The 27,596-nt window shown below is 40.0% G+C and overlaps 1 protein-coding gene across 3 annotated transcripts in view; it reads left to right on the forward strand.

Moving 5' to 3' along the window:
- The window catches only part of bmp1a (bone morphogenetic protein 1a), an 86,700-nt gene that overhangs the window by 13,993 nt on the left and 45,111 nt on the right, over positions 1 to 27,596 (forward strand). For 2 of the 3 annotated variants that reach the window (XM_057833032.1, XM_057833030.1), the window contains exons 2-6: positions 16,660 to 16,773; positions 17,863 to 17,988; positions 19,810 to 19,927; positions 26,825 to 27,003; positions 27,139 to 27,244. In XM_057833032.1, coding sequence (XP_057689015.1) covers positions 16,660 to 16,773; positions 17,863 to 17,988; positions 19,810 to 19,927; positions 26,825 to 27,003; positions 27,139 to 27,244 — 643 coding nt within the window. The remainder of the gene's footprint in view (positions 1 to 16,659; positions 16,774 to 17,862; positions 17,989 to 19,809; positions 19,928 to 26,824; positions 27,004 to 27,138; positions 27,245 to 27,596) is intronic. The other variant, XM_057833033.1, reaches the window with a different exon arrangement.

The following is a 27,596-nucleotide window of genomic DNA, read 5'->3' on the forward strand; positions in this document are numbered from 1 at the left end:
CAAACAGTTTGGGTGCACTAACTGTTTGGTTGGGGGGGTGGTGATGATTGGCTGAGGAGTTGTATTGCACTCATGTGCTGGACTTCAGAGCATGTCTGAAAGTGCCTTAAAAAGCTCTAGCTAAGCTTCTGCTTGCCCCTTAGTACCTCCAAAAGCAGCTGGTCAGATGACCTGAGGCACTACTGGGCGGGCGCGTCGGGATGTTGCAGCCCAGAGAGGTAAGGTGGGGCAAGACCATTTGGAGATTTAAAAACAAATAGCGGTTAAAATCTTAATATGAAATCTTAATTGCACTGGAAACCAGAATAGAATAGAATTACCAATTTGCTCTCTCTTAAGCCTTCCAGTTAAGAAGATGGTGGAAGCAGTGGAAATCTGAAGTGTGTTTGGTGACATTAGTTTCACTTTCCAGGACTGCTACAGAATAAAACCTAAAAAGGTGATACTGTCATCAAATGGTAATCACCTTAACGCAATACACAGCTGGCTTCTATTGGGATTCAAATGCAGCGTTTGTTACCAAACACGGGCTGTGAAAGGCGGTGCCAGGGTATTGTGATGCATTCCTGGCTTACATATTGCCCAGGGTTTCTCATCCTTCATCAGCGGGTCTTGCATTCGCAATGGCTCCAAGTAAGAGCGCGGAGCAATTTAACAGTCCTTCTAAATATAGGCTGCTGCTAGTGTCAGTGGAGGCTTACTATTGATGTTTGTGCAGGTTTTAGTGGCAGATGTCACGGTCTGGTATTCAAGGAAGGGGATTTATTTGGAATCCTGCTGTGTTTGACACTGCAGAGGTCGTGGCTTGGGCATTACATGAATCAATGGGATTAATTTGATTGAGATCTGGCGTATAATCTGACTGAATATGATGAGATCTGAGCGAGGGAGGGGGCTCAGAGGAGAAGGATTATGACGGTTTAGATTAACGGAAAAAAATCACGGAGAGACATGAAACTGGCATTTTCCGAAATCATTGCCTTTGTTTGAATAAAATGGCGTCAAAATACATGCATGTTTATACCTAAAATGCTCGTGGCAACAAATAACTCCCAACCATAATGTCAATAGGTATAAATATTAGTATTATAACTACAGATGTTGTCATTTAAGTAATGAGTAATGTTTTTGAAGCCATCTGTGCAGGATTTTAATCTACACTGTCACATATGACTCTTGTACTGTGTTTACACTTATCATCATTAGGCTTTGTATCGAGATGGATTTATCACCCTTCTCCATAGCTTGTCCTCAATCCCAGCCCAGAGATGTGTACACAAAATTCCCAAAATCATTTGTCTGCGGATAATTAAAGCGAGGAGACAAGGAGATTAATTTACAATCCCCGCGAGTCTTTCCATAAACCTGCAACTGCGTCTCCAGGACGACTACCGTGCCCGGGGGAATGAGTTGTAATGCCGCCCGTCCGTTCATTTGCTCACTTCAATTTCCACTGTTGTCTGAGAACAATGACACTACGGATTAGGGAGCCCGTCCCCGGCAGAGTGCGTGGCCCGATTTGAACCTCATGCACTTGGGTGCCCGCCCCGTGCAAATTGACCCGACACGTGACAGGATGTGTCCTCCAGTTGTGGTTTATCTTCAGTCAGTACAGTGATAAAAACGCAAGCAGATTTTTCTGCATTTTCTTGGTTTTATTTGGACTCTTCAAAACGGATGCTTATTTTTAGCACTCAGTTCTAAGAATTGAATGAAAATTAAGATAAATCTATTGCATGCCTATCCCTGTCATACGGTAGCTCCCTCTTTTCATTGTCAATGGTAGTTACTATTAGTGCTAATTGTGAGCGGTATATATATTTTTTAAGCGCAAGCTGAATTGGGAGGATCCTTTCTGACCTCTATGGAATTCAAGCCTGTCCTGTGCATGCCCTGTCATGTCATCAGCCTCTACACCTCTGCTTATTGCTGTCATTAACCTCTCATCCAAATCCCTGTCATTCAGCCACGTGCATCCTCTACGGCCTGCAGCGTGGACAACTTGCTTGTATTTACTCTTGACTCTTTAAAAGTATTATCATCAGCCCCCCTGGCTACCACTGTTTCTTGTCTGCTCCCTACTGGTTCCAGTCATGTACTATAAGACTTTTAGGGCGCTTTCACACTAGCACTGTTTGGTCTGTTTTAAACGGACCAGAGTTCTCTTTCTCAGATCGTCCGCTTCGTTTTGTAAATGTGAACTCTCATCCGAACTTGAGTTTGTACCAAACAAACAAATTCTGGTCCGCTCAAAAATTGTGGGTCTCTGTCTGCTTTAAGAGCACCCTGCTTGGCTTGTGAATGTAACCGGAGCTGGGTGTGCTTTTGCTACTAATGTGCATCGTCATGTGTGATGCTCCAGGTTGTGACAATTCACGCCAGGCATCCTTGGAAGCAGAAGTACAGCAAGCACGCTAGTCAAATCAACAATGGCAAGATGACAGATTTGATTAACCAGGGCCAAATGTTGTTGTGCTGCATTAAGCAGTTGCATTTAATACACAGATTCGGGTTCTAATGTGCAGTGTTGTCACAGATTACTTGAAATAGTATTTTAATTACAGATTACTCCTCAAAAAAGTAATCTAGTGACTTTGTTGATTACTTTATTATCAAAGTAACTGAATTACTAAATTACTTTAAAAGTAATTTATCAGTTACTTTCATCATTTTTTCTCCTTTTGCTCCTGCAACATAAGAATGACAACAGAAAAATGTTGTTGCATGTAATTGAATTTTTCACATAAGGCTTAATCTTCCAGTTAGTGGGGGTTTAATTAGTCGATGGAGTTGATTTAAACCACCAATGTCTCAAGCTAGCTTAGCAACTCAGAAGCCCTGAAATTAACAAATAACTGACAAACTGCACGGAATTTGTTCAAATCAACTCCAACGACTAATTAAACCCCTGATAACTTGGAAGATTAATTAATTGATTGATTGATTGATTAAAAACCTAACCATTAAAATGTTGTCTATAACAGTTGTAAAGCAATAAAACAAACAACAAAAATGAACGAAATGAACAAGAATCCTTCAAAGTATTTCATAATGGGTCCGAACTATTTTTTGAACAGATCTTGTAACTACCTTAGAGACAGTCCTTTGCTTTGGTTAGCCAAAACTACAGCTGATGAGGCAAGATGGATATTTAGAATTTCTTTAAACCTAAGCTTTCATAAGCTTCAACAACAACTGAGCTTGAACACGAAGAGTGTCAAGATGTATACAGTGGGGAAAATAAGTATTTATTCAACCACCAATTGTGCAAGTTCTCCTACTTGAAAAGATTAAAGAGGCCTGTAATTGTCAACATGGGTAAACCTCAACCATGAGAGACAGAATGTGGGGGGGAAAAAATCACATTGTTTGATTTTTAAATAATTTATTTCCAAATTAGAGTGGAAAATAAGTATTTGGTCACCTACAAACAAGCAAGATTTCTGGCTGTCAAAGAGGTCTAACTTCTTCTAACGAGGTCCAATGAGGCTCAACTCGTTACCTGTATTAATGGCACCTGTTTTAACTCATTATCGGTATAAAAGACACCTGTCCACAACTTCAGTCAGTCACACTCCAAACTCCACTATGGCTAAGACCAAAGAGCTGTCGAAGGACACCAGAGACAAAATTGTAGACCTGCACCAGGCTGGGAAGACTAATCTGCAATAGGTAAAACGCTTGGTGTAAAGAAATCAGCTGTGGGAGCAATTATTAGAAAATGGAAGACATACAAGACCACTGATAAATCTCCCTCGATCTGGGGCTTAATGCAAGATCTCACCCCGTGGCGTCAAAATGATAACAAGAATGGTGAGCAAAAATCCCAGAACCACACAGGGGGACCTAGTGAATGACCTACAGAGAGCTGGGACCACAGTAACAAAGGCTACTATCAGTAACACAATGCGCCGCCAGGGACTCAAATCCTGCACTGCCAGACGTGCCCCCCCCTGCTGAAGCCACTACAGGTCCAGGCCAGTCTGCGGTTCGCTAGAGAGCATTTTGATGATCCAGAAGAGGACTGGGAGAATGTGTTATGGTCAGATGAAACCAAAATAGAACTTTTTGGTAGAAACACATGTTCTCGTGTTCTCGAGGAGAAAGAATACTGAATTGCATCCGAAGAACACCATACCCACTGTGAAACATGGGGGTGGAAACATCATGCTTTGGGGCTGTCTTTCTGCAAAGGGACCAGGACGACTGATCTGTGTAAAGGAAAGAATGAATGGGGCCATGTATCGAGAGATTTTGAGTGAAAATCTCCTTCCATCAGCAAGGGCATTGAAGATGAGATGTGGCTGGGCCTTTCAGCATGACAATGATCCCAAACACACAGCCAGGGTAACAAAGGAGTGTCTTCGTAAGAAGCATTTAAAGGTCCTGGAGTGGCCTAGCCCATCTCCAGATCTCAACCCCATAAAAAAATCTCTGGAGGGAGTTGAAAGTCCGTGTTGCCCAACGACAGCCCCAAAACATCACTGCTCTAGAGGAGATCTGCATGGAGGAATGGGCCAAAATACCAGCAACAGTGTATGAAAAGCTTGTGAAGAGTTACAGAAAACGTTTGGCCTCCGTTATTGCCAACAAAGGGTACATAACAAAGTACTGAGATGAACTTGGTATTGACCAAATACTGTTTTTCCACCATGATTGGCAAATAAATTCTTTAAAAATCAAACAATGTGATTTTCTGTTTTTTTCCCCCACATTCCGTTTCTCATGGTTGAGGTTTACCCATGTTGACAATTACAGGCCTCTCTAATATTTTCAAGTGGGAGAACTTGCACAATTAGTGGTTGACTAAATACTTATTTACCCCACTGTATATATATATATATATATATGTATATATATATATATATATATATATAGGCCAAAAGTTTGGACACACCTCATTCAATGCTATACAAATGATGGCCCCCTGTCAGGGCGGCCGTGGCATGAGTGTCATGCTTCTGGAAGTTGCGCCAATTTGACAGTCCAAAAAGTCATGAAAATGAAAGCGCAAGCGCCTGTGTGAATTGGGGTACCACACTGTTCCTTTTCGTGGGTTAGTTTTCCCTATTCATTTTTTTTAATATACTCCAGTTTACTGGCCAAGCGACAACTTAATTTATGCTACATTACGTGCAGCATTTTCAACAAGTCAATTGCAAGTGTTGTTGCAAGGTCGCTCTCTAACCGGAACCTGGTCCTCTTTTGAAAGCGCCCTTAGACACAGGCGTCAAACTTGTGACCCGGTCATTTTTGTTTGTTTGTTTGTTTGTGTTTGTGGGCCGCAAATGTAAATCATGTGCACAGATTTTAGGTTTTTCATTAAAGTCGAATTAACAAAAACATTTTTTAGCCCTTGATGAAAGATGACGATTCTAAAAATCAGAGAATATTTTCAGATGTATTTTTTTTTTTACATTTGAATTAAATTAACATTGTTTTTAAATGTAAGAAAATAAAAACAAGAATATTTACGTTATATTAAATCATTTAATTAAAAAAATAAAATGTGTTTACTGTTTTTAGAAAGTATGAATAGAATAAAAAAGTAAAATGGTCAACAAAATATTTGCTATTAAGATGCTCTAAAAACAGGATTTGTACAATTTTGATGCCATCAATGTCACAGAACAATTTATTATTTATGATCAAAATACAGTAGTTGGCGGTTCATTTGATAATCAAATAGGTGTTTATTAGACGTTTATCCGTGGCAGCCTTAGTTTCACTTGGTGTTTTTCTGATGCCACTATTTTGCTTCTGATTCTGATACACGTTTGTGTGGTATAAGATGATTTCAATGCTGTGCCGGTACAATGTTATTTAAAAAAAAAAAAAAACATATTAGTTTCTATTCGGTGTAGTCACCCTGGAAAATAGTACGCACCTGGCCCCACTTTTCGGTACGAAATTCTACATGCCAGCAGAAGTCTTCTTTTTTCCCCCCCTGTGGTTCTATGGCAGTTGGAAACAATATCTGGAAGAGTACATATGGCATCAGCATTTCAGTGATGTATCCATGCTTTTTCCGATACTAGTATCAGTATCTGTACAGCACTAGTTCACCTCCATGATGGCACTAGATGTCCAATACATTTTGACTGGAAGGCTTGGCACTAGAGTTGTCCGATAATGACTTTTTAACCAATATTTTGATATTGTCCATCCCCAAAACTCCGATACCGAAATATGCGGTCGTGAACTAGGCCTGCACAATAGACAAACTTGACTGGGGGTCTCGGGTGCAATTCTAGCCTTCCTGTGTGGAGTTTGCATGTTCTTCCCATGCCTGAGTGAGTTTTCTATTACTTCTATTACATCCCAAAAAAACGCACATGGTATGCTGATTAAACACTCCAAATTGTCCTTAGGTGTGAGTGTGTGCGTGAATAGTTGTGTTTCTTTATGTGCGCTGCGACTGGCTGGCATCCTGTTCAGGGTGCACCCAACTTTCTGCCTGGGGTTAGCTGTGATAAGCTCGAGCACCCTTGCAACCCTCGTGAGGATAAGCGGTTCAGAGATGTAGACATTATATGAATGTTATGGAGAGTGATTAAAAGTACAGCGTTAAAGGAGATGCAATAAAAAATGTGGGTGTGCCTACATTTTGTGAAGATGCACCTTAAGAAAAAAGTTAGGTGCAACCAGTGCAACCAAAGCACAAATTAATTGTGGAGCCTTGGCAATATACTGTATATCACAATGTTAATTTTTTCTCATATCGTTTAGGGCTATTCCAGAGATATGCAATTATCTGATGAAAATTCTTCTAGTTTTAATATCGCAATATAATATCCAGATATATCGCAACACCCCCCAAATCGCATTGATAGCTTTTCCCCCAATGTCGTTCAGGCCTATCGTGGAATTGACATATTATGGCTAATTGTATTGTGGTGCCCCACTGGATGCTTTAATGATGATCATGCTCACATACAAAATCCCAAGCATCTTAGTTTGGAAACATCTAAAGGCCAAATTATACTGGATCCGTCTTCGGTACGAATCCGCCAATCTCCTTGTTACTGGCTGCGCACAACTGAGGTCTGGCAGCTCCATGCCATCGTGAGGTCTTGAGTGATCGCGCGCATTAAAGTGGCATTAAAAATAATGACAAACACACGGACTTGATTTGATTAAACATTTTTTCCCAATTTTTTTTTTTTTGCTTTTACCGTGGGTTTTTGACATTTATTTATTCATTTATTTATTTATTTTTAACCTGTCTTGTTCAGCTTCTTGGAACAGAGAATGGAAATCTGAGTGTCCGATGCTTCTGAACAGTTTTAATGGATCAGATGGGAGTATGACATACTCCTTTTGTGATCATTCAACGTGCATCGTTAGGGTTTTTGACACTATGTAATTACTGTTTTAAATTACATAACTTGCATAAAAACTCACCGTCCATTCTCATAACTTCTGCTATAGCGTTCCATGCAGCTTCCTTTTTAATGTTGTCCTTATAAAAAGGATCTGGTGCATCTGGTCACTTTGTGACTTTCCACCTACATGATGAAGCCTTCTTTGTCCATTTTTGCTGCTGTTTAAACCGTGAATAAGCACCTGGCCCGTTGACTCCAGGCCTGGCTTCGGCCATCGCGACGGATGCGTCTCCGGCCAAAATAGAAAATAGCTCAAACCATTCGGCGGGCTCCAGCGCGTCAGAGATGGTCCGCAGTTAATTCGTAGCGCTGACGCGGCCGGTATAATTTGGACAATAGGACAGAATGGAAATGGATTGAGTCCAGCGCTATAACTTGCCGGAACCGGACCGAAAACGCATTTGGTATAATTTGGCTTTAATAAGCATAACTGCTGTGCTAAGCTGTGACGAGCTCTTGTACACAGGCAGAAGGCTTTTACATTCACTCTGAAGGCAACATGCATGTTGGCCCTAAACCGATAATGAAAAACCATCGGACAACTCTTGTTGGCATCAATCATTTGTTGCCAGCCTCTCCCAGTCAAAATGATTTGGATGTCTTTCGCCCTCAATGCTGGCAAATTACTTAAATATTTTTTCGGCCCATAATGTGGAACGTGACAAAGATGAGTTTAGGGCTGCAGCTATCGAATATTTTAGTAATCGAGTAATCGACTGAAAATTCTATCGATTAATCGAGTAATCGAATAAAACAAATATATTTTTAGGTGAAGAGCAATTATAGATATACATGAGAAAACAAGACATTTTATCATTTTCAGTCAATCAATGTCTTTATTTTTGATGTATATTGTTGAAAACAGCCAACAATTGCATCTCAGATGTAACTAGAATTTTAAAAAATGACTAATTCACTGCTTTCACTCAAAAAACCTTTAGATCTTATTTAAAAAAAAAATATATATATATATAGTATATATATATATAGTATATATAAACACACCTAAAAATGCCTTTACGCTTGATAACACACATCACTTAAAAGTTAGGATTTTTTCCCACGTTTTTCAATTAAATTTCTATTTGTGTCAAGCCATTTTTAAGTTCTAGTTAAGTTTTAAGTTAGTCTAAACTGTAAGTCCTGATAGGATTTTGAGTTTTGCACTGTTCAAAATAAATGTATGATACAGGCTGTATTGGAGCACATTAGGGACTAGTGCTACTTGGTGTTTTATCCAGCAATGACTACTTAGCTAAAATTGATAGTTAGCATTATTGAGTTTTTATTTGACACCCTCATCACTCCACAACGCTATGTTATGTTAAAGCCTGTATGTAAGACACGTTAGCCACGCATCGAAAGCGGTCTTAATTAATTGAAACCTAGCCCTCCGCAGTGCTAACGTAAGGTGAGCTAGTAGTGACAGTAACGTTAATCTTATATATTAGCGCTTAGCGCTCTTTATTAGCATTTAGCGCTCTACTGCTTTAAGATGGCGGCTGTTTTCTAACGCTGCCCAGACGCGGCCTAGTCTGTCACTGCCCATCTAGTTCAACATAAATGATCTCTATGAGACTCATTGGACGCTAGCTGCCACTAACGTAGCATGAGCGGGCTAGTATTTAGCAACGTCGGCGTCGTTTGTAGCGGTTGTCGGCTGCAGTGTTTGTTTGTTTTTTTGCCTCTTCCTCTACGCACGTGACATCAGCGCGTTGTCCCGCATTAAAAGTAGTCCGAGCAAAACGTGATGCTTAGAGCTGTCAAAATAAACGATTACTCGAGGTGAATAAAATTACTCGGATCAGTTTTTAAACTCGAGTTACTCGAGTATTCGTTTCAGCTCTAGATGAGTTAGACACCCCTGCTTTAGCAGTTGTTTTATAAGAAAATGAAATCCAATCAGTTGCCACTGGCGTCTGGTGTCTGTTTCAATGATCAACTGATGATTACATCTTGTGGACATCACACTCCCCGCAACAAAGTCCAAGCTGTTCTTTTTCTTGGCAATAGAAAATAGAGAAGCGTGCCCTTTTTTTTTTTTTTTTTTTTTTTTTTTTTTTTTAACTTTACATCCCTTCTCTATCTGTGCCATATAGAAACCACATTTATCTACAGATCCGCTGCTTCAGGCTTACATCTCAGTAAATATAGTTTTCACACTGAATTACACTTTTAAGTTAAAAATACAGCCTCCAAAAAATTACTGGTACTTTGTTCTTGATTTAATGGCTTTCTGGTCTACCTACCAATTCTGCAAACACACATAAAAAGGGCTGTCATTTCCTTTATGCTCCACATCTGCCTTCGCTAGTCATGGCAGAAATGGGGGTACCGTGCCATCTTTCTTGCCTTCCATCATAGATTTCCTACTACTTTGCTGTCTCACCTCCTCTTGTTCAACCCGAAAACCCCATGCCACACAACATCCCCCCACCGGTGCCTGCATACAAGCCAGGCAATAAATTGTGGAAACGTGCTGGTGTTAAAAGCTTGTTAAAGTGAGCGCCTTGTCTCAGTGGAGAGAACCCTGGGCCCTTCCTGCATAGAAATGGGGCATTTAGTAAGGAATCCCATAAAGCACATTCCTTGTAAAGTAGGACCGTTTGGTTATTTTTCCTCTCTCCTTGGCCTCATTAAAAAGCTAATACATGTTCAAGGTGCCCTATATTACTTCATGGAGGCAGTGTCAATGTGTCATATCACATTTGCTGGTTCTCATTAACTATCCAAGTGCACGGTATGTACGGTCTAATACAGTGATGATTGTCTTTTGAGGGCCGTTCTGTCTGGCAACTAAGGCTGCTGCGATGATTCGGATTTGGTCTCCGGGCCGCGAGTTTGAGACTTGTGGTTTAGAGAGATTGTTGGCCTCAAATTGTCTAATTTCTCTTTTTAGAGCTTCTTAATAGCAAATATATATACAGTGGGGCAAATAAGTATTTAGTCAACCACCAATTGTGCAAGTTCTCCTACTTGAAAAGATTAGAGAGGCCTGTAATTGTCAACATGGGTAAACCTCAACCATGAGAGACAGAATGTGCAAAAAAAAAAAAAAACAGAAAATCACATTGTTTGATTTTTAAAGAATTTATTTCCAAATTAGAGTGGAAAATAAGTATTTGGTCACCTACAAACAAGCAGGATTTCTGGCTGTCAAAGAGGTCTAACTTCTTCTAATGAGGTCTAACGAGGCTCCACTCGTTACCTGTATTAATGGCACCCGTTTTAACTCATTATCAGTATAAAAGACACCTGTCCACAACTTTAGTCAGTCACACTCCAAACTCCACTATGGCCAAGACCAAAGAGCTGTCGAAGGACACCGGAGACAAAATTGTAGACCTGCATCAGGCTGGGAAGACTGAATCTGCAATAGGTAAAACGCTTGGTGTAAATAAATCAACTGTGGGAGCATTTATTAGAAAATGGAAAACATGACATACAAAACCACTGATAATCTCCCTCGATCTGGGGCTCCATGCAAGATCTCATCCCGTGGCGTCAAAATGATAACAAGAACGGTGAGCAAAAATCCCAGAACCACACGGGGGGACCTAGTGAATGACCTACAGAGAGCTGGGACCAAAGTAACATAGGCTACTATCAGTAACACAATGCGCCGCCAGGGACTCAAATCCTGCACTGCCAGACGTGCCCCCCTGCTGAAGCCAGTACAGGTCCAGGCCCGTCTCCGGTTCGCTAGAGAGCATTTGGATGATCCAGAAGAGGACTGGGAGAATCTGTTATGGTCAGATGAAACCAAAATAGAACTTTTTGGTAGAAACAGATGTTCTCGTGTTCTCGAGGAGAAAGAATACTGAATTGCATCCGAAGAACACCATCCCCACTGTGAAGCATGGGGGTGGAAACATCATGCTTTGGGGCTGTTTTTCTGCAAAGGGACCAGGACGACTGATCTGTGTAAAGGAAAGAATGAATGGGGCCATGTATCAAGAGATTTTGAGTGAAAATCAAGGCCCTGTCGGGCCTAGCCTGTCTCCAGATCTCAACCCCATAGAAAATCTGTGGAGGGAGTTGAAAGTCCGTGTTGCCCAACGACAGCCCCAAAACATCACTGCTCTAGAGGAGATCTGCATGGAGGAATGGGCCAAAATACCAGCAACAGTGTGTGAAAAGCTTGTGAAGAGTTACAGAAAATGTTTGGCCTCCGTTATTGCCAACAAAGGGTACATAACAAAGTAATGAGATGAACTTGGTATTGACCAAATACTGTTTTTCCACCATGATTGGCAAATAAATTCTTGAAAAATCAAACAATTTGATTTTCTGGGTTTTTTCCACATTCTGTCTCTCCTGGTTGAGGTTTACCCATGTTAACAGTTATAGGACTCTCTAATATTTTCAAGTGGGAGAACTTGCACAATAAGTGGTTGACTAAATACTTATTTGCCCCACTGTATATATACATTTTTTTCAATTGTATTATTTCATTTTTTTTTTTTCTCTAAAAGGTGGAAAAATAGGAAAGCTTATCTTTAATCGATTTGTATTTATTTTTCTTTTCAAATTAAAAAGTAAATAAAAACAGTAAATATTCTCTTTTTAATCTAAAAGGGAAAAAGGTAAATGTTCTTTATATTTAATTTATTTTATCCTATTTTTCGTACTATAAGTCGCACTTCAGTCTAAGTAGCACCAGTTGACAAATGTGCAATGAAGAGGAAAAAAAACGTAAGTCGCATTTTTTGGGTAAATTTATTTGATAAAATCAAACACTGTTAACAGACATGTCATCTTGAAAAGCAATTTAAAATAAAAATACAATAGAGAACAACAAGCTGAATAAGTTTACAGCATGCTAACTAGAGATAGTCGATATCTGGAAATTTGACATATATCGATATCGGCCTTTTGTTTTTTTTGTCAGACCGGCTGATATGAAAAAGTCCATTTAAAACTGGGTTATTTCTGCTCGTATGCAGTTGCGCCTCTCTCTCCTGGCTGCTGTCTCCTGCAATAGTATTCACCTTGCCCTCTGATTGGTTAAATGGTAATGGTAAATGGAGTTACATTTGTATTGCGCCTTTCCACCTTTTTAAGGCCCTCAAAGCACTTCACACTCTAGATAAGTTTCCTGAGTGAAACATGGGCGGCACCATCTTTGACATTTTCTGCTATGGACTTATGGCTTCGATAGAACAACATGAAGGGCAGTTGAAGTAAGCCGTGTGTTGACAAAGTTAAAATTGCAAAATCAAACCAGAGCAACCCACTGAATCTCCAAAAATGGATTCAGCACGACGTAGATGAGGCTCCGCAACTTTCTGTGCTGTGCGTGGTTGTGTGAACTCCTGGAAGCGCCTATATGTATAGTTGGAAGTGGAATGTTTTGACCAGCTACACTCATGGCTCGCTGCTTTAAAGCTAAAGGATCAACCTAAAAGACTATATGTTTGTTCTTATCACTTCGTTGATCGTTCGTGGACAAAATTCTAACAATCTGTGCAGCCTGTGTTAACATGAGGTGTAGATTGACATGCCGGCCACTTGAGTGACCAAAATGAGGCGAAATTACAAATAATATTACAGTTGCCGAATGCAGAAGGGCTGACACGGATTTTGATGTTACAAGGAAATACTACAAGGTATTTTTCACCTGTTTAGATTATAGTTATGGTACTTTGAGCTCCTCACACATGTACATATAAACACAAATCGTATGTAATTCTATTTTTATTGCAGATATTGATCGCAACAAAACTTCTGGACACCATGATTCAATTTCTTTATTTATAACAAGTAGTGCATATGCAAAACAGGTCAATAAATAACAATTTATAAATTTATTAGAAAAATATTAACGAAGGTGGAGCATAAATCGAGCCTTCCATCAGCAAGGTAGAATGCACGTGGTCTCGGTATATGTCCATCAACATAAGTGTTGTTGTGAAGCACATCAAGCTGTCTTCCCTTGCCTAAAAGCAAACGGACAAAAAATGTGTAACACTTGCATTTACCGTTATGACTTGTAGTAGATGAGTGCTTGTTTTCAATTTCTCTGTCGCTGTATAGCTACATTTAGCAAAGCTAAATGATGTCTCAGCTGTGACGCAACACACAGAATTGTAGTCAAATTGAACATAATTGTATCTCTTATTGCTTTGTGGGGGCAGTGTCTGGGTTCCACATCTGCATTCATGAACACAAAATTCCTGTATTCATGCATTAGGACATGATCAACTTTGTTGATGTGCAGGCACTGGATGCCCTTTGCGTTTCCATCCACTGCCAAAAAATATTTTGGATGTGGCGACTCCTATTTCCTCATGTTGTCCTCCCATGTCGTGATGATGCCAGATCGATGCAGTATTTGCAAATTTTTTTTTTTTTTGAGGGATTTTGATGAGTAATGCCACTCCAGCTCCATTGTTGTTTTGTTTAGAGAACGTGTAAAATGGAAGTCGCAAGCAGAAATGCGGAAGTAGAGCGGAAGTACCTCGGAATCTTGTCTATATCCTCATCTACCTACTGGTGACGTAGCACCAGGAGCAATGTGGGGTTTAGTATCTTCCTCAAAGATACTGAGATGAGGTCATCAGGGCGGATAATTCAGGGAAAAATTCAGGGAGCTATTATCAATTTTTTTATGTAACTTTACAAGAGGTGCTGCTGAGCCTGTATTTTTGTTGTATTGCATTTTGTGTGGAAAATGTTCAAAGAGCTATTTATTTAACCTTTTATTCAACTTTATAAGGGGTGTTTATGAGTCTAGGAAATTCAAGCCGTTCTGGAACTGTTATATTTGTGTGATTCAGTAAAATACTTTAGGCATTTCAATGAAGATTAGTGTTTGCGTTATTTAAAAAAAAAAATTTATTTAATTTTTACACTTTTACTGCAAATGAATATTTGCTCCAAAAACCGGTTATCGGCCTCTCTAACTACCAATAATCGGTATCGGCCTTGAAAAACCCATATCTGTTTATCTCTAATCTCTAACGTTACACAACGCAAAAACAACTGGCTGAGCACGTGCTCGGTATGTTAACGTAGCATAGCTATTAAGAGTTGTTCAGATAACTATAACATTAAAAAAAATGTGAAATTATTAACACATTATGTGAAATTATGAACACATTATTATATAATTTCACATTAATTTTAATGTTATAGTTATCTATTGTATTAGTATAGGTCGACCCGGAGTAGAACTGTGGGGGAAAAAAAACTTTGATTTATAATCCGAAAAACACGTTAATTATTTAAATTTTTTTAAAAAAATGTTTAATTATGTATTTATCTATTGTACTTAAAGTGCGTACGACAGGATAAATAAAGTCTTAAATAGCATTATTATGTGAATTAAAATCATATTTTGAGACGATTCGACTACATACAACAATTTGGCAAAGCGCAGATGATGAGAAATTAGTCTTTTAATCCGCCTTTTAGCCACGCCTGCCATTATAGGGCTCTAGGGTCCCCAACAGGAGGATGACATCGGCAGGGAAATGGTTTCATCTGATTTAGAATACAGCTCATTGAGGGGGAATTATTCAGAATGAGGAAAATGTGACGAAGATAGCCGCAAAATGTCATTCTTTCAGTCTCTCTACTCCAATATTTTTAATGGATATTCTTTTTATCGAAGTATTTTTCCCCAGTAGCTAAATAAATGATATCGTCATGACAAATAACAGTCTTATGCCAAATGGAATATGAAATAATAAAAATGTATTTATTAAGTACGACATGGCAAAATTACTCCATAATGTTCAAAACTGTCGACTTCAGCTTTACTGTCGCACCTCCCGAACGATATTTATCCCACCGTAGTTAGTCGGGCTTTTGCAAATGCAAGCCACCGATCTCGGGGTGAACGGAAACCCAAAAAGCCTCATATGCCTCTCCCTGGTGCAGCTACAAAAGCCTGCAGCCGTTTGGCTGGCGTGATGCAAAAAAGAAACAAATTAATCTGCAAAATCAGCTGAATTCGGAGTCCATATGCATGCTATAAAGCAATGCTGTATTGTGAGATGCTGACCCGGGTGACGTCACATTCGCATTCGTCCTAAACCCGAGACTGAACCCGGAAGTCACTTATTTTCATGGCGCGGGATTCAAAAATTGAATATATAAAACGATCGCTTCCACACATATCGAAGCGGTCCATTTCATTCAGGAGCATAAAACACCCTATGAAATATGAAATAAACATGGTTTTTGGCGTCATACGCACTTAGAAAAAAAATTAAGTACTGTAAATATTTTCTGATTAAATCAGCAAAACATAGAATGAATGCACATGATCTATGTTCACAGGACAAGCAAATTGATTTTATGGGCCACATCTTGCCCCGAGTTCTCAAATTTAATTTGTGGTCTAGTAAAAGAGGTCCAAGCTTGTCTAAATTACTCTATTTTCGTACCATACTGTAAGTCACGGTTTTTTTTGTTTGTTTTTTTCATAGTTTGGCCAGGGGTGCGACTTATACTCTGGAGTGACTTATGTGTGAAATTATTATAAACACTTTTTACCAACGGAATCGGCTGAGTTGGTTAAAAATTATACTGAGGATGAAGGTTTAATTGGATTTACTGATTTGGAGTGACACTGATGGTTTGGTAAACTTGTTAGCATCTTCTTTATGCAATAGTTATCGGAATAACTCTTAATAGCTATGTTACGTTAACATACGGTGCACATTCTCAGTTCATTGTTTATGCGTCATGTAACGTTAGCAATAGCATACCGTACACTTATTCAGGCTGTTCTGTATTCTATGTTCATTTTAAATTGCATGTCTGTTCTTGGTGTTGGATTTTATCAAATAAATTTCCCTCTAAAAATGTGATTTATACCCTTATGCGACTTGTACATGTTTTTTCCTCTTAATTGCGCATTTTATGGCTGGTGCGACTTATACTCAGGTGCGACTTTCAGTACACAAAATACGGTAATTGTGTGGCAAATCACATTTGCTGTAGCCAAAGTATTTTATTTTACTTCATGAAGCTGTTCACCCTCACCCATAACTGCAATATGATGCTTACTTTTCAATCCTATAATTTGGAGCCCAGACAAGACGGCTTTCCTGCAAACATTCACGTCTCTATTTCTGTGTTACGTTAAGTAAGGAGTCAATGAAGTTTTTTTTCTATTTTTATATGTTGACAAGCCATCCATGCAGCCCACTCGGTCTCAGTCTGAGCGGCAGGAAAAGCCTCAGGCGTATGGTGCTTCACAATGTGGACTTCTACTTTCGAGTCCTCTGACCTGTGCCATTTTTTTCCTTTTTGTCTGTTTCAGCTGCCTTTCTGGGAGACATAGCTCTGGATGAGGAGGATTTAAGATCATTTAAAGTGGATAGAATCATAGATTTGGCCAGCAGAACAGTCCAGACTGTTAACCGCACAAACTCAGGTAAAAATAACACAAATCTAGACGGAATTTCAAGACAATTGCTCTGTCGTAATGTGTGCTATTAATACTTGAGATAGATTAAAAATAGCAACTAGGCTTTAGTTTCTTCGGTGATTTACTGTCGGTTTTGCAGTTTTAAACCCACAAACACTATTACAGATAACCATGTGCAGCAGTAATTGCTGGGTTTTGGAAGGTAAATAGTGCTCCAAATAGAAAACTGGTGTTTAAGCAACTGCTGGGAGATTTACAATTCTATAAACTATAGTAGTGCATGTCCTAACAAGTATGTGCATGTTGTGGGCTGCATTGAAGTGTTGGTTTTGTTTTTTTGTTTTGTTTTGTTTTTGGGTTTAGGGTTTTTTATTTTAATACTGGAATTGGTTGAATTTGAGCCAAATGTGGACTTTCACGAAACAGGTAATATCCAACTGAATTCACTTACAAAGGAAAGAAAGAGTAATAAGGCTATCAAGCAGCCGCAAACACCATTAAAACATTGCGACTATGGAATGCCAACACAAATGTCAGTCATACCTACATTAACGTAGCAAAGAGTGGCAGATGTTACAATTGTAAACATTACTTTGGGGGTAGAAAGTATGAAAATACCCAACAAACACACATAAGTGCTCAAATGTGGTTGACTGACTATCCCTTGTATTCTGTTTGGATCAAAATTGACCAGTTTTCAAGTTTAGGCCTGCCAAAATGGTACTTTTTCACATACCCAAACATGAAAATGACCCAAAAACTGTATACTGCAAAGGTTTAGTATTTTTAGAATGCGTTAAATCACAGAATGAATTTGATCTGCTAGTAAAAATGTGGGCAGATCTCTAACACAAGGGCTAGCTAGACACAATCGATGAAGAACGATCGATGGGTTGTACTTTAAATAAATAATCGACCGATCACCGAATTCCCAACATTTATGAAATCGGCCAACCAATCAATTGGTACCCCTTTAATACAAACACAAGAGATACAGATTTTGGGCTTCATTAATTCTAAACATTCTTTCCAATCATATTATGAACGTTTCTGTAATGGAATAATCTGTTCAAATTCATCTGACATTTTTCTCAGGCTCAAGCAATCAAAATAGCCCAAACAGACAAGTCTCTCGCCGTAGGAAACGGGCTGCCACGTCCAGACCAGAGCGTGTTTGGCCTGAAGGCGTTATTCCATATGTCATCAGTGGTAATTTTAGTGGTAAGTGAATCTTTCTTACCAAAATAATCCAACATACCTTTAACATGTGGTACCATTTTTTGTATTATGAGTCATTTTTCTATTATATAGAAAATCTACTTTAACCCTTCCTAATGCACTCATTGAAATCAGTGGCTGCCATTGACGGTGGGACATGTCCAATCCATTTTGAGTGAGAGAGGCAGGCAGTGTCCAAATCCTCATTTTTAGCGCCTCTTAACTCATTTGTTGCCATTGACGGTGTGTACAGGTCGCCGTGCGTGAGCCATCCAATTTATTTTTACTGGGAGGGGCCAATTTATTCACCCCTCCCAGTCAAAATGGATTGGACGTCTCGTGTCGTCAATGGCACTGAAAGATGAATCATCACAGCCAGTCCCGGATTGGTCGTCTATCATTGTCAGTGGTAGGCAATGAGTTAAATATGATGGAATTAAAATAAAAAAATAAATCAACTTTAGAATGTTAAATGGAGACCATAACCAAAGTGTATTTAGTTTTTACTCATTTTAATTTGATAGATTTTATATTTAGATGAGGCTTTTCAAGGCAAAGGCCCAGATAGTAAAATTCCTTTTTTTTTTTTTTTTTTTTAAATTTTGAATGGCGTTTTCTTCGGCACGCCGCAGAGCCCAAACTGTTTGACCGACCAGCACCGTTCAAATATCGTAATGAACGGAATTTTGCGTGACGCAGGGAATTTTTTTAATGACCCCTCCCAAATTTTCCGTTCACCCATAGACGCGGGTTTTTTTTGAAAAAAAAAAAAAAAAAATTTTTTTAAATTAAAATGTATCTAATCCTCCAATTTTTTAACTAAATCGCATAATTTATACATAAAAAATTCCAGAACGGTAAAATAAAAGATATACACAGAATTTGCCAAAAACCTACGGTTCCCCCAAAATTCGCCAAGAACTGTCCCATTCATTTCTAATGGGATGCCATTGACAAGAATTCACGCCCAAATTTCCCATTCATTTTCAATGGCAGGAAAACATAGGTCCTTGTGATTTTTGACCATTTACCATGACAGCCCATTGACATCTAACTGGCGCTCAAGTAATTCGAGGCCATTGACTGCCATGCACATCTATGCCATTGGTGGCCATGTACGTCCAAATTTCCCATTCATTTTCAATTTTTGAGCAAAAACCTACCATTACAGCCCATTGACATTTAACCCAAGTAAGTCGATGCCATTGACAGCCATGCAACAGGACGTGTCCCTGAAATATCCCCAAATAAATAGGAACGTGACCTGATATCAACAGGACATGTGCCTAAAATGTCCCCAAATCAACAGAAAGTGACCTGATATCAACAGGAAATGTCCCCGAAACGTCCCTAAATCAACTGGGCACGTCTTAGATCTGTATATACCACAGCAACGCGCCATCGTAATTTCTCCTGAAATTGTAGTTAGTAGTTTATTAACATTTTATTAATTTCTGACTGTATTTATTCATCATTTTTAAAAATACTTATATAAAAAAATAATTAATAATTTGAAAAAAATGTTATTAGAATTTAGAACAGATATGTTTACTAAATGTAAAATAATGACTGACATGTTCCAAGATGTGATGTTCACCAAAGTGGACGTCAGGTCTTATACTAAAAAAACAAACAAAAAAAACCCACATGCCCTTTAAAGAGTTAGAATTTAAAATGTGAAGCTATGTTGTGTACATTCATTAATAATTAAATTTACATAACTATATCTAGCCAAACTGCTGAAGAATTAATGACTACACATGCTGCATTTTTTATCTGTGTGTCCAACTTGCATGATCTCACCCGCTATCTGGTCCTATTCAGGCAGCCAGCGAGCTATATTCCGCCAAGCCATGCGGCACTGGGAGAAGCACACCTGCGTGACCTTTATCGAGAGGACACAGGAGGAGAGCTACATTGTCTTCACCTACCGACCATGTGGGTGAGTCAGTGGGGTTCGTGGCTCTGCAAAACTCAGCTCCGGCTAATGATTTAACGCCTATGTGCTTTTCCCCGCTCCTTGCTCGGCAGCCTTTTCACCATTGTTCCTGTGTTTCCAGTCTCTGTGTGAGCTGTTATTTCAGACTCCTACCAGTCCTCAGAGAGACGGCTCATTCGGTGGCCAGGAATGCTTCCTGTATCTCTTCATCACAGTGCATCAGTCACTGAGCTCTTGTGTCATGCATGTTGCACACCACTGCATCCAGCAGGGAAACTTCCGCTGCCTCTGCTCAGCCCTGTTTAGTCCATTTTATGGATGTACACAGTGTCCACTCGGCGTTTCCCTTTTAAACACGACGGGAACGTTTGTTGTTGCTAAGAGACAATTCACAAGCTTATTGGACCTGGCCTTTTATTTTAGGACTACAGCGGTACCTTGACTCATGGGTTTTTCGAGTTACGGGATATCGCTTGGTTGGTGGTTTGTTTTTGTTGCAGGCCAAAATTTGAGGCACAAAAAGCTTTAAATACGGCGTGTTGAAAAAAAAATGGAAGCTCACTTCACTAATTACCCAACCCTTTAAACAAAAAGAGGCTAAAATTTTGCTCGACTTACGACCATTTCGACTTACAAACAAGGTCCTGGAACGAATTAACTTTCTATGTAGAGGTACCACTGTAATATACATCATATTAATAAAATAAAGTAAAAACAAAAATAAGATAATGTACTTTCCACCAATGCTTAGAGGTGGCTGGACGAGACACTATCCCCTTTCAGACGTATGCTGAACTCCGGTTAAGCCCCGGGATTTAAACGTAAACGCCCATATGTCTGAAATCAATATCCCGGCTTGACTGAGACAGTTATTAGTCGCATCCTAGTATAATGTCCAGGACTCAAACGGGATGCGGCATGTAGCCGGTTAATTCCCGAGTCACAGCGCGAAGGCTGATGACAAGGTTATAAAATTCTGTCCCCCGCAAACAGAGTGCTGAGCCGCCAATAGGGCACAAGTTTGGAAGTGTTCATCCCGGGTAATTCCCGGTACATCTCCTCATGTCTGAAAGCCATGACATGGGTAAATCCGCATCACATTACATTACATGGCGTAACACAGGGACTTCATCTCTTTTAAAACAAAAGTGCCTATAGACCCTACTCACCTACGTCACAAAATGACGTGTCGCTGTATCCAGCCGCCATATTGTCCGTCATTTTTTAGCCCTATTCTCAATGGTATCAATTAGTCGTGCAATTTATAGAGCAATTCATGGAAGCCCCGGTGTTATCTGACGCTATAAACTCATTGGATGCGTTGCATAAAAGGCGTTATGTGGAAAAGCTTCAGTTTATCCATTCGCCAGATCCATATTTGATGCCTAAATCAATGTTTTTCGACCCGCTGTCTTCGCCGTCTCTGCCTGACATCTGCTACCCTGATATTTACAACTATCTTGTCCACACAAAATCAGCCTATTCTCACGAAATTTTGAAAAACTTTAAGAGCTTGGAGGCTTATAATACTTCGTTGCTGGTTGGGTGAAACAGGTCCTCGTCCACAAAAATTCGGCAGGAATCTATCTTGTGCTCGGGAAGGTGAGTTATGAAATTTTCAATTCAAAATCTTGTTCTTGCTAACATCCACTGTCAAGTCTAATGTATTTCATGTCATTTGTCAATGGAGCTAGGGCTTTTAATGTTTATATGGTTTAGCAATAGCACTCTCATTACATACATATATACAGTGCCTTGCAAAAGTATTTGGCCCCCTTGAACCTTTCGCCACATTTCAGGCTTCAAACATAAAGATATAAAATTTTAATTTTTTGTCAAGAATCAACAACAAGTGGGACACAATCGTGAAGTGGAACAAAATTTATTGGATAATTTAAACTTTTTTAACAAATAAAAACTGAAAAGTGGGGCGTGCAATATTATTCGGCCCCCTTGCGTTAATACTTTGTAGCGCCACCTTTTGCTCCAATTACAGCTGCAAGTCGCTTGGGGTATGCAGAGGTTGCGCTAGACTTTTTCGTTGTCTGTCATTTTGACTGACAGGGTCATAAAAATCCGGTCATAATCTATTTTTACCAGTCACTTAAATTTTTTAAATGATGATAATGACATCGTGGTGACCCTTTGTTTGGCATAATTCACCTTCCGTAATTGTATCCACTTGGCCGAGCGCGTTACCGGCTACGACACAGTCACATGACAGAGACATTTAAGAGCCGCGCGCGTTCCGGTGTGAATAGAGTTCACAGAGAGCAGCAGAGCTACAGCGGTTGGACACAGCAATTCGAGCTAACAAGACTCTTAACATTGCATACTGCTTCAACAGTATTTAGTAGTGATGGCCAAATGAAGCCTCATGAAGCAATGAAGCTTCGCAGCCAATCGGTTTGCACATGTAGCAAAGCTTCATTGTATTTCATTTACTCTATGGCGCCATCAAGTGGTCTACATTACAAGCCCAAGTGGTCAACATTGTTAAGAATTCAATGGTTATTTGATTATGACAAAGATATGAATGTGCTTATGTTAGTAATTTAGTATGTGAACAAAATACAACAAGTGCTAAGGATAATTTGTTATTCATTTTTGTTGAGAAATAATAGCTTTCCCCACAGTGGCTGGCTTTAAACGGTTTCTTTTTTTGGACAATATTTCACCAGCTTTAGAAAATATTCTTTCACAAGGCACAGATGAAGCTGGGGTGCAGATAAATGTGAGTGCCAGTTTATATAAATTTGGGTAGGTATTCTTTTGTGCCTCCCAGTACACTAATGGATTGTTCATTCTGTTGATGTTTGGTTCAGATAGGTACATACACTCACATTTATATTAATGTAGTTCTTTTCCCTTACCTTATTGAAAGCAATCAAATGAAAATGTTCCCATACAGGGGAGGGTCACTTTTTTTGTGCAGTTTCCATCACAAGCAAAGGACAAGGCTCGAAAAAAGATTGCACTGTTGCACACAGATCATGTAACAAGTAGCCTACAGGAGCCTGAAATGCACAAAATGTGAGATAACAGGCGATCGCCATTGCGTTTTGCAACCAATGTATACCGCAGTCTGTAGCCTACTGTGTTTGCAATGCGCGCCGAACGTCGGATCACTTCCGAAGCGTTTATCAGATTCAGCCGGCCGGCGAGGCTTCTCACGACATCAATTCCGGGTTCTGCCGAAATGACGCGCGCCTCGCTACAAGCTTTGTGGAAACACCCCTCCCATTACTTGACACAAGCTAAGGAACCTCGGCCCATTTCGTCCCATCACTAGTATTTAGTTTTCATTCAAATTAATATTCTGTCCGAACAAGCTTAACAGAGAATCCACACCGTGCCATCACACATCAAGCAGATGAATATGTAACTTTTTATCCGCAGTGACAAAAACAGCTGACTGTGGCCCAGGTAGGTATGGAACAATGAAATCAATAGTTCACCTGCTGTGGCCTGAACGCAGTCTTCCTCCTGGTGCGCATGGACTTGAATTGCGTGCCCGCTTGTGCAGTCCGTTTTTTCACCTCTTTTATCAACACCATCGTCGTTTTGGGGCTTTTTGAAGAAACTTCGGACACTCAGTTGCCTTGACATTTTTCAGAGTAAAGCCAACGACGTCATGCATCAAGAGAGACAATAGCTAATTAATATGCCCACTCGCCACCCTGTGGTCTGGGGTGTGAATTGCAACCTGTCAAAATGACGGATGGACTTCAGTTTTTTCCGTCACCGTTTGAAAAAATCGGTCAACGACGGAAAATATTCGGTTAACGCGACCCCTGGGGGTATGTTTCTATCAGTTTTGCACATCGAGAGACTGACATTCTTGCCCATTCTTCCTTGCAAAACAGCTCGAGCTCAGTGAGGTTGGATGGAGAGTGTTTGTGAACAGCAGTCTTCAGCTCTTTCCACAGATTCTCGATTGAATTCAGGTCTGGACTTTGACTTGGCCATTCTAACACCTGGATACGTTTATTTTTGAACCATTCCATTGTAGATTTGGCTTTATGTTTTGGATCATTGTCCTGTTGGAAGATAAATCTCCATCCCAGTCTCAGGTCTTGTGCAGATACCAACAGGTTTTCTTCCAGAATGTTCCTGTATTTGGCTGCATCCATCTTCCCGTCAATTTTAATCATCTTCCCTTTCCCTGCTGAAGAAAAGCAGGCCCAAACCATGATGCTGCCACCACCATGTTTGACAGTGGGGATGGTGTGTTCAGGGTGATGAGCTGTGTTGCTTTTACGCCAAACATATCGTTTTGCATTGTGGCCAAAAAGTTCAATTTTGGTTTCATTTGACCAGAGCACCTTCTTCCACATGTTTGGTGTGTCTCCCAGGTGGCTTGTGGCAAACTTTAAACGAGACTTTTTATGGATATCTTTGAGAAATGGCTTTCTTCTTGCCACTCTTCCATAAAGGCCAGATTTGTGCAGTGTACGACTGATTGTTGTCCTATGGACAGACTCTCCCACCTCAGCTGTAGATCTCTGCAGTTCATCCAGAGTGATCATGGGCCTCTTGGCTGCATCTCTGATCAGTTTTCTCCTTGTTTGAGAAGAAAGTTTGGAAGGACGGCCGGGTCTTGGTAGATTTGCAGTGGTTTGATGCTCCTTCCATTTCAGTATGATGGCTTTCACAGTGCTCCTTGAGATGTTTAAAGCTTGGGAAATCTTTTTGTATCCAAATCCGGCTTTAAACTTCTCCACAACAGTATCTCGGACCTGCCTGGTGTGTTCCTTGGTTTTCATAATGCTCTCTGCACTTTAAACAGAACCCTGAGACTATCACAGAGCAGGTGCATTTATACGGAGACTTGATTACACACAGGTGGATTCTATTTATCATCATCGGTCATTTAGGACAACATTGGATCATTCAGAGATCCTCACTGAACTTCTGGAGTGAGTTTGCTGCACTGAAAGTAAAGGGGCCGAATAATATTGCACGCCCCACTTTTCAGTTTTTTATTTGTTAAATTATCCAATAAATGTTGTTCCACTTCACGATTGTGTCCCACTTGTTGTTGATTCTTGACAAAAAAATTAAATTTCCTATCTTTATGTTTGAAGCCTGAAATGTGGTGAAAGGTTGCAAGATTCAAGGGGGCCGAATACTTTTGCAAGGCACTGTAATATGTTATAAATATGAAGTGCGATAGCACTACTCCAGATTGTCCCTAGTTGAATTTATTTTTTGGCTTTTGACCTCAATAGTGAAATTGTAAATTAATTGTATGACAACTGTCTTATAATCCCCTTATAATTATATATTTTCAGGTAGTTCGTTCACAACGTCTGAGTGTATGTTGTCGGCGATTAGCCTAGCAATGATCTTAATTGTGGTTGTCAGCCCAAAACCCTCTAAATATATATTAAATGCATCTTACCAGATATAAAATGACTACTACATAATCTGTGGTAATCGTTTGGAGCCCAGTTTTCTCGTCGAATTGCAGCAGCCCATCTCGCTCTCCTCTCCGGGTCTCTCAGAATCCGATAGAACTTCAAGTCTCTCCGTCTATCTTCTCTGTTATTGCAACCGACCGCCACACACGCCTTCACCATTTTGATTATTAATGTTAACGAGCAGAAAAACACGCCATAATAGGAGGAATTTACGTAGCGGTAATGCATCAACAGTGACGAGTTGACGGATAATATGGCGCGGGGGCGTGGTTGTGACGTCATGTGAGTAGGGTCTTTACCGACTACTTCCTATTTTTGGACCTCTATGTGCTTAAAGGGCCATTGATATATACATGGCACATAATTGCATAATTGCACAGGTTTAATACTGTCTTACTACACCAATTCAAGAAAAAACTCTGCCAAGTACTGCCAAGTGCCTATGAGTAGCGTGACAAACGGTTTCCAAGTTGCACAAGACGAGAGATTTTAGAAACGTGCATCATTTAATTGTTTTGATGTTTGGCTAACCCAATAAATGCCTATTAACTGTTAACAGTTGACCAATGTGTACTGTCCGATAACAAGATCTTATTTATTTTTTTCACTGCATACACACAGTGTGTTTTGAGCCAATATGGCATATGTTTCTCATTGGGATGGAGGCACATGACAATCGTGATATACAGTCGCACCCATGAAATTTGACAAGAAAGCTACTTGTTCATGTATAAGCCAGACTGGCCTCTAAGCCGCAGGGTTCTAAGCAGTGTGGGGGAAGTAGCGACTTGTAGTCCGAAAATTATGGTATTTGTGCAAAGTGATGATAAACGCAAATTGACTTCTTCGCCAATTCATGATAGCAGCTAATGACTTTTGCTGTGGCTACTCACAGTGCACGAATGAGCCGCTAAACTACCATATATATGATCATATATGCTGATGCTGTGTACATCAGTAAACGGAAAGGTAACTTGGTTCATTAGAGCAAACTTTTCCCTGTCAACTGTTGCTATCCAAATTTAGACTGGTAACTGACCCCGGGCGCAACAGGGATGGCATTATCCACGCGGGCGGCAGCGGTTAGCAGCGGGAATGCCTGACTCTGACGCATATTGAGCAGAACCCCCTCTGTCCTTTGCAAAGTTCAAGGCGTGTCTCAGGAGAGCCTGGCTGGGCTTGTGGTAATTAGAGAGCGGCGTCTGGCTCGCAGGGCCGCGATGTGTGCATCCTCACCGAACCTTTTAATGTCACACTGAGAGGAAGCGCTGTGCTTGCCGCATTTGCAGCGGCAGACCGATGAAATAGTGAATGCCACTGCTCTATAGGTCGACTATCCTCATATGGCTTCCATATCAAGTAGAGGAGAGGTTATTAGGGTCATACATTACAGATCCAGAACCTCAATTCTCTTTTTTTCTATTACAATCTTATTATCCTGTTGACACTTCGTCTGTGTCTGTCTCTTGATTGGCAGGTGCTGCTCTTACGTGGGCCGCCGTGGAGGAGGCCCCCAAGCTATTTCCATCGGGAAGAACTGTGACAAATTTGGCATTGTGGTGCATGAGCTGGGTCACGTGATCGGGTTTTGGCACGAACACACACGGCCCGATCGAGACGAACATGTCAGCATCATCAGGGACAACATTCAGCCAGGTAGATGTAACGTTTAGCTGATTAGTTGAGGGGAATTTTTTATCATGTAGCTAAATAGCAAGCTACAAGGACAGTAATTAAGATAGTGTTGGCAGAAAATGCACATTACAATAAAGTGTTTTTGCCCATTCACAGGACAAGAGTACAACTTTTTAAAAATGGAACCCGGGGAAGTGGATTCTTTGGGTGAAATCTACGATTTTGACAGTATCATGCACTACGCCCGCAATACATTCTCCAGGTACGATCTAAACCCAGTTGAGCTTTCTTCCACCTCTGATTAAATCTTTGGTCAAGTCATGCGGTGCCATCTTCAACCCTTCAACCAGTCATTTTATTTTCCGTGATTGCACATCCTGTTTTATGTCTGTATACACTAACTTGTAAGCGCGTTAGTGTCGACTGAATTGTACGTGGCAATATTGAAAGAAGCTTTCAAAAAAATTCAGCCTGAAGGTATTAAATTCCTGCTTTCTTGTCCACCTCACACATAGTATTTTCTTTGTGTTTTAGAATTTGCATAGAATTTAGTGTAAGCTTCTTTGTAAATATTTTAGAATAGTTGGGGTTCCCCTTTGCTTTTATAGTTTTCT

The sequence above is a fragment of the Corythoichthys intestinalis genome, chromosome 3 (genome assembly GCF_030265065.1).
Source record: "Corythoichthys intestinalis isolate RoL2023-P3 chromosome 3, ASM3026506v1, whole genome shotgun sequence".
Lineage (NCBI taxonomy): Eukaryota > Metazoa > Chordata > Actinopteri > Syngnathiformes > Syngnathidae > Corythoichthys > Corythoichthys intestinalis.